General features: G+C 41.9%; 1 protein-coding gene across 1 annotated transcript; it reads right to left on the minus strand.

Moving 5' to 3' along the window:
* Positions 1-2,301: 2,301 nt before the first annotated feature.
* LOC141819344 (uncharacterized) lies at positions 2,302-3,921 on the minus strand. Its single transcript, XM_074706676.1, has 3 exons — positions 3,394-3,921; positions 2,674-2,838; positions 2,302-2,571 (listed from the first exon to the last, which is right to left on the minus strand). Exons 1-3 carry the CDS (start codon positions 3,919-3,921, stop codon positions 2,302-2,304), a joined length of 963 nt encoding a protein of 320 aa, XP_074562777.1.
* Positions 3,922-8,288: the final 4,367 nt, after the last annotated feature.

An 8,288-nucleotide genomic window follows, 5' to 3' on the forward strand; every position in this document is an offset into this window, starting at 1 on the left:
CGTATACTTGCGGGGGTCTATCAATAACCTACCAACATATGCCTGCACATATGCAATACACATCATAGGCAACATGCATGATCACTATCTGCACTCGCCATCCTCAGACACCCACACAGCCAGTGCACTGAGCCGCACGATAGGACAGCTGCACAGACTCCAACAACTAACCACTACTAATCAAGTGGGGAATGAGCAGTATCTCAGGAAGGCTATCTAGTCAGTCCTGATTGCAACCAACATGGCAGAACAAATGCTCTCACTCCTGTCCCACAACAACTCGGTGTCAGGTGAGTGCCAACAACCAAATGTTATGATGATCAACTCAACAAATAATAACTACATCTACTCAACATAATCAACCATAAATCAGGATAAATTCTCACAAATCAATGATATATAATTGAGACTATATTGATATCAAATAGATCATATCAAAGGTCAACAGGCATGTATCAAGCAACGAGTGAAACAAGGATATCAACAAGGTAAATAACATGAGTAACAAGGATAACAATATGATAGATAAAAACAATTCTATAAACTGATCATGCACTATAAACGAAATCCATAGTGACAAAGTACAGGGGTACCTACCTGATGTGACGAACGTCGATATAAGAATCCCCAGAAAATATAACTCCTGTATATCGAGGAATCAACCAATCAAGGTCCTGAAATTAGAATAAATAACATTCACTAATAATCCCATAGGCCTTAGTCGAATTTTAGATTAATCTAACCCCTCCAAATTAACTTAATCTATTCTCATCAACCATTAAATACAATCCATAACAGATTTCTAACTAGAATAAAATGTAACATAATTCCTAGTAAACTCACCCTAAAACAGATCAAGTCATCAAACAACCCTAACTCTACTAGGATTAAGATCAAACACACAGAACACACCCTAGATTAATTCCAACAATCACAAACAAACCCTAATTCCAATAGAATAGCAACCTCACTAAAACAACCTCTTAACAGGTCAAGAATTCCCAAATCAACCACGCAGGAACACGACACTAGAACAGATCCATCACAAAATCCCTATCTACATTCGGTTCAGACCTCAATAGATTAATCCCATTTGCTAAGCCAATCACACAGAAACCCTAAGATCCAACAGAAACCATACCGAACCATGACCCAACAAATTGAACAATCCTAATTGAAAATAAATCTAAGATTCAAGAACACTTACCTCTATTCTGTTTGAATGACCTAGAATCTTCGATTCCTCACGACCAAACAGCGAACGAGGCATGGTGTAGGCGGAGGGATCGGTGGCGGCTGTGGAGTAAGTGGCTAAACTCGGCGGCAGAGGCGACTTCGAATTGGTGGCGCAAGATCGGACCAAGAAATCCTCAATTGCGTAATCGCAAGCCATGGGGAATCAATCGAATCATCCACAGCATCAGATCCACGCATTGCACATACCATGGAGGAGATCGCGGAGGCTGAAATTTGTGACAGAAAAGCTACGATCGGGCTGCTTAGCAAGGTTGTCATTGCGGAGCTCCCGGATGGCGACGGTGGTAGACTGGATCGGTGTGTAGGGCAAGTGGTGGCTAGCTCGCGATGAGAGGTGGGAAGATGGCACATGAAGACGGGAGTCCAATTGAGATTTCGGGCGAGGAAGAAGGAAGAAGAGTTCAGCTTAATGGGAAGATCGCGGCTTTAATTTCTTAACGGGTTCCTAATGGGTTTCGGGTTTAAAAACCATATCCTATAACCCTATATCATATTGAGTTGTTAATTGAATTCTAATGGGCACATTTAATTGGCTTTCAATGGAACTAAATGGACTGATTTAATTAGCCTCTTAATTAGGCTAAGGGGTTTGTTCAATTAGGCTACATTATTAATTTAAATTAAAACACAATCCTTAATTAATCAAGCCTCTAATGATCAATTAACCCCTTAATCCTTACTGATTAATGCTAAATTATTTACAATTTAATTCCATATTTTCTTGTATTTTACATCCTCCCCCACTAACAAAAATTTAGTCCTCAAATTTACTACATTCATACTATAGTGTAGAAATACCATAGTAATATGTTCTCGTCTCCACTAATAAGAGTGTCTCAGATCCTGATATATACGAGTACCACCCAGATGTATCGCAAACCTAGAATGGTGTGCCTCCTGCAATAACTCCTCCTTAACCAGATGCTGCTCTGGAACACAAAGTCGTACTCGAAATCGAATTATTCCATCTGTGTTACAAAAAAATTCTGACTGCTGTCCGGAATCCACCCTACTGCAGATGAACTAAATATGCTAGTCGCTAGCCTATGTTGACTTAATCTTCTCCACTAGAGCTGATTGAGTAACCATCGAAACCAAAACACCCTGCTGAGTCCTACCATGCTCCTCCAATCCCAACTTAGAAAACTGCCGAACAAGATTAGTAATTGCCACCCACTGACTAGCCAGAATCCCATGAGATTTTTGACTTAGTGCATCAGCAACCACATTAGTCTTCCCTGGGTGATAGCTAATGGCACAATCATAATCCTTCAGATACTCCATCCAGCGTCTCTTTCTAAGGTTCAGCCCCTTCTGCATGAATAAATACTTCAAACTCTTATGATCGATGAAAATCTCAAAAGTAACTCTGTTCAAATAATGTCACCAAATCTTCAAAGCGAAGATAATACCGACAAGCTCTAAATCATGAATATGATAGTTCTTCTCGTGGTCATTCAGAGCGAAGAAAATAGCGGCAAGCCCTAAATCATGAACAAGATAGTTCTTCTCGTGGTCTTTCAGTTGTCGAGAAGCGTAGGCAATCAGCCGATCACGCTGCATCAATACTGCACCCAATCCCTGGAATGACGTATCGGTACAAAGTATGAATCCATCTTCACTAGAAGGAATCACCAATATCGAAGCACTCACTAACCGTTGCTTAAACTCTTGGAAGCTAGTCTCACAAGCCTTTGACCAAACGAACTTCACCCCATTTTTGGTCAGACGAGTCAATGGTGTAGTAATACGAGAGAAATCCTCTATAAATCTCCGATAATAACCAGCCAAACCAAGAAAACTATGGACCTCCTGGACGGACTTGAGCTACTCCCAACTAGTAACTGCCTCTATCTTCTGGGCGTCTACAGAAATACCTCTGCTAGATACAACTTGTCCGAGAAATTCTACAGAAGATAACCAGAAAGCACACTTGCTGAATTTAACATACAGCCGCTCACGACGCAGTGCCTCTAATACAATACGGAGATGTTGCTCATTCTTTGCCTCCGATCAAGAATATATCAAAATATCATCGATAAAGACTATAACGAACCGGTCCAAGTACACCAAGAAAACTTGATTCATCATATCCATAAATACGGCCGGAGCATTGATGAGACCGAACGGTATCACCAAAAACTCATAGTGTCCATACCGAGTGCGAAAGTTATCTCGTACTCTAAGCTGATGAGAACCAGATCGTAAGTCAATCTTAGAGTACACGGAGGAGCCCTTCAGCTGATCAAACAAATCATCAATACGCGATAAAGGATATTTGTTCTTGATCATAACCGCATTCAACTGATGGTAATCAATGCATAATCTTATAAATCCATCCTTCTTTCTGACAAATAAGACTAGGGCTCCCCATGGTGATACACTAAGACGAATGAAACCCCGATCTAATAGCTCCTGTAATTGAATCTTAAGTTCCTCTAATTCCTTCGAAGTCATCTGATATGGAGCCTTAGACACTGGTGTTGTACTTGAAATCACCTCAATGGTAAAATGGACCTTCCTCTGAGGTGGCAAGCTAGAAATCTTATCCAAAAAAATATCCTGATAATCGCGGACAATACGAACATCAGAAGGACATGAAGCCCCGTCTTCCTCTGCTTGCTTCAAAAATAGTAAATACCCTCGGCACCCACTATCCAACATTCTCTAAGCTTGTATAGCAGAAATAATGGATACTGTATCATTCCAAGTACCAACGAATTTCAAAGCGGGTTGATCCGGACCGCAAGTATACGGTTGTCGTCAAGTAATAAAAAGATATCGAACCACAGGGACTGTGTATTAGCTATAGTGATGTCACTAAGATAGTTATCTAGACTCCAAAGGAAACGGATTGGTTGAGGATGTTGGTTGTGTGTGGAGAGAAAGAGAGATTGGCTTGGGGTTTATGGATGAGATGGATAAGTCTAGGATTTCGGATTCATATCAATGCTAGGTGAAGTCCCTAATTCATGTTTGTTCCCTTACTCTCAATGTCTACCACCTTGTAGGGATTCTAACCAAAATACCAACTCGACCTCGTCAGGCTTTGTTGGCATTTGACCTTGAAGTCCTATGTGGTGGCCCTCTAGTAAAGGTGACGCCAGAAAGTCCGGTTAAAGGCATTCCTCCTGTCACGAGGCGCCCCGGTCATACGATCCAACGCCATACCCTCTGTCACCGAGTACCCTGTTAAGGACCTTGTCCTAGTGGCCATCAACCATTAGATATCCCTTATGGGGGTTTACCACTATGTAGGAATCACTTCGGAAAGTCCGGTTAAAGGCATTCCTCCTGTCACGAGGCGCCCCGGTCATACGATCCTAGGATCTCCCTACACAGTAATCTACCCCTCATAATCATGCATATGCGCTCACACAAACATTTCATCAAACACATTCAAGGCACATAATACATGAAACAAATGTAAACATTTCATTGAATAGGGAAAATGACATAAACTAGTTCATACATCACCATCATTACATAGATGTTCATCCTACATCCTAAACTCAAGGATCTACTCCATTACAAGAAGATTACAACAAGAATACATGAAAAATAGTCATCCACAAGGAAAGGGGAAGACTTATCTTTGAAGCGTGGGCATCCTCTTGAAGATCTTCTTGCTCCGGTGTAGGATGGATCGGTGGAGATGATGGCGAGGTGGATCGGCGAAGGATGGAGCGTTTAGGGCCTCCCCAAGAGTGGGGAGGCGCCGCCGCCAAGCCAAGACCAAGGGTTTTGGAGAATGACCCAAGATAGCCTTCAAAAGGTGCAAAGGATGTATTTATAGGCCCAAGCACGCCCCCAGCACGCCCCCGTCACACGGCCGTGCCTAGGAGGCACCCATGTGTAGTCACACGGCCGTGCCGTGTTGTGAGGCACGGCCATGGGCTGGACACGGCCGTGTCTAGGAGGCACGACCATGTGAAGTCGCTTCTCTGTTTGGTAGGCACGGCCGTGTGAGGGCCATGTCTAGGCGTGGCACTGGAAACTGAGACACGGCCGTGTCTAGGAGGCCGAAAGTTAGGCACGGCACGGCACGCCCCTGCCTTGCTCATAGGCACGCCCCTGCCTGCAGCACGCCCCTGGGCAGAGCACCCCCTGCCTGGACTGCATCTGGAAGGTGGGCACGTTCGTGCCATTTAGCACATCATAGAGTTGGAACCAGTCAAAACACTCTGAATCAAAGTTGTAGATCTTGAAGTTGGCTCCATTTTGATAGGTGGCACGACCCATGGTTCAATCGGAGCTAAAAGTTATGCCCATTTTACTTTTAGTCTGCAGAGTAGTCCGGATGAGACACGGCCGTGTTCGGGCCCTGTAAAGTGAGGCACGGCCTTGGAAATAATGAGGCACGGCCGTGCCTCATAGGCACGGCCTGGAGAGGTCCCTTTCTGTAGAATAAGCACGCCCGTGCCTATTGGGCACGGCCTAGAGTGGGTGCCCTTCTGTTGGATCAACACGGCCCGGAGTTGGAAGTATTCTGTGGAAGAGGCATTCCCGTGCCTTTTAGCATGGCTTAGAGGAGGAATCCTTTGGAATGCCCTGAAGCAAAGTTGTAGATCTTGAAGTCCTCTTCAATTTGGTATATGGTACGTCCCGTGGTTCCATCGGAGCTAAGAGTTATGGCCGTTTTACTTTTGGTCTGCAGAGCAGTCCAGCTGAGACACGGCCGTGTTTTCAACCCTGGAATGATGAGGCACGGCCGTGCCTTGTGAGGCACGGCCGTGGCAAGTTGAGGCACGGCCATGCCTTGTGAGGCACGGCCTGGGGAGGTCAAACACGGCCCCGGGAGCCTCTAAAACACTTCAAATGACTTCCAAACTCATCAAAATGTGCTTCAATCTCCATTCCTTGCTCCACCATCAATAATGCATCGTTTTGGCTCTAAATCGCATCCTGTCATTCAAAATATACGAAGAGCAGATCTCCGAGCAAAAGAGTAGAAATATGCAATTATAAAAGAATAAGGTGTGACAAAGTGTAGCATATGCAATGAATTACAAGTAGATGAGCGTTAAAACAAGGCTAAAAATCATATATGATCTACGCTCATCACACCCCCAGACTTAAACTTTTGCTTGTCCTCAAGCAAAAACCTGCATTTAGATTCATGAATTGAAAGAATGGAGTATCATAATCTCTAATGAATCACAATCAATCCTATCATATAGTTTCATTGGTGAGCTATACATTAAAATCACTTAAATGTGGCCTAAGAGTTAGTTCTCCGTGCTCGGTGCAAAAGTGGCCATGGGTTTTAAAGTGTCAAATCTTAATCAAAGTCAAGTCGTCATCTAACCAGTTTTCCTCTTGCTTCCGGCGATAGACACTCACATGGTTCATCCCAAAAAAAATGTTATGCACCATCCACACAAGGTCTCAAAGGAATACTCGGTATCAAGAGAAACATGATAGATATTTCCCCAGTAACCCTTACCGGTCTCAAAGGGGTATCTAGTCAGTTTCCACTCACGACACTATTTTTTTTATCCTTTTTTTTTTTTTTTTTTTTTGAAACAAGTGTTGCAACTATAAAAGGCGTTGCAACCATGTTATTTATTTGTTTGGGATCTTGATTTTTCCAAGTGAGCTTCCATGATCCGAGTTTATCCAGTAACCAAAATGTAGTTGAGAGATCACCTTAGAAGCGCAAGTACTAAGGGTTCAATGAATCATGACTAATTTCAGACTTTCTACTATCAAACCTAGGCATAGTGTAGAGAGATCCTAAAACTAGGCCAAAACTCAAATTCTTTCAATAAAAACATAGCTCACTTCATGCTACCAAGGATAGGAAAAATCAGATCATCAAACATACTAACTCCAAACATCAAATCAATGAAATCTAAAACAAGTGTGCTAGCATTTTTGCAAGAAGACAAACCATCAATGCTATGATAAGTGATGACTAGTTGAAACAATTTATTATGCATGAAGAAACCAAAAGAAAAATAATAAAATCTAACTAAGAACCCAAAATATGTACATCCCCCCAGACTTACATTTTTCTATACCTCAATGAAAACAAAGAAATAATAATGGAGCAAAAGTAAGATTGGAGAGAAATTACCCAATGAAGCTCAAAAGGTGTTTAAGGCCTTTAGTTGCCTATTTCCTCTCCTCAAGGTAAGCACACTCCTCCATATCGATGAAACCTTCAAAAGAAAATATAGCAAGAAAAAGTAAGTAGAGGGTATATGGGTTAACAAACAAAATAAAGCATAAAAGAAAATAAAGCAAGAAACTAAAATGAAAACTTGGGTTGCCTCCCAAGAAGCGCTTGTTTAAGGTCCTAAGCTTGACCTTTATTTTTATTACTTAAACCTCGACCGTGGAGGTGTAAGAAACTTCAGAACCCTACGGTGGAGGGCCCTGAGTTTTTCATTAAATATGCTCATATACAAATGGTTACATCTAGCAATCCCATAAAGTTGTGTGAAAGTTTTGTATGCCAATTATTGTCAAAAAATTTCCTACCACAAATATGCTTGAGAAAAGATAGATTGGTAAACATAGGTATATCACAAGAAATAGTATCTTTACCAATCACAAAGTTTAGCAAGTCATCAAACATATTTGATGGTAGGGTGTGCTTGTGGTGTGGGTGGAGAATCAACTAAGGGAAGTGATTCTTGGGGCTCGGCCTCTAATTCACAAGTCCCTACACTAACCCTTTCAACGTCTCCTAATCCTGCCAAATCTATAACTCTTACTGGGACAAAGTATGGAATAGAAGAATAGCCACTCTTGGGACCTTTTCACCTTAGTTCGAATCCCTATATAACTTCTTACCACATCATTATCCAACATATCATCAATGGCAGGATTGAGTAGATCTTCAAATAAGTCCTCAGCAAGATTATCAATCTTTTTTCGTTTAGATTCAAAATAATTTTTGGTGCAAGCATCACAAAAATTTACTTGTCTCAAACAATCTTTACATAGCACATTTTGTGATGATACAAAATTTTCCCATTCAGCACCAAAATTACCAACCATACTTGTAGACACCTCCAAGTTAT

This window comes from Curcuma longa, unplaced genomic scaffold (genome assembly GCF_044706935.1).
Source record: "Curcuma longa cultivar G26 ecotype Majalengka, Jawa Barat unplaced genomic scaffold, ITB_CL_G26_1.1 contig_3942, whole genome shotgun sequence".
Lineage (NCBI taxonomy): Eukaryota > Viridiplantae > Streptophyta > Magnoliopsida > Zingiberales > Zingiberaceae > Curcuma > Curcuma longa.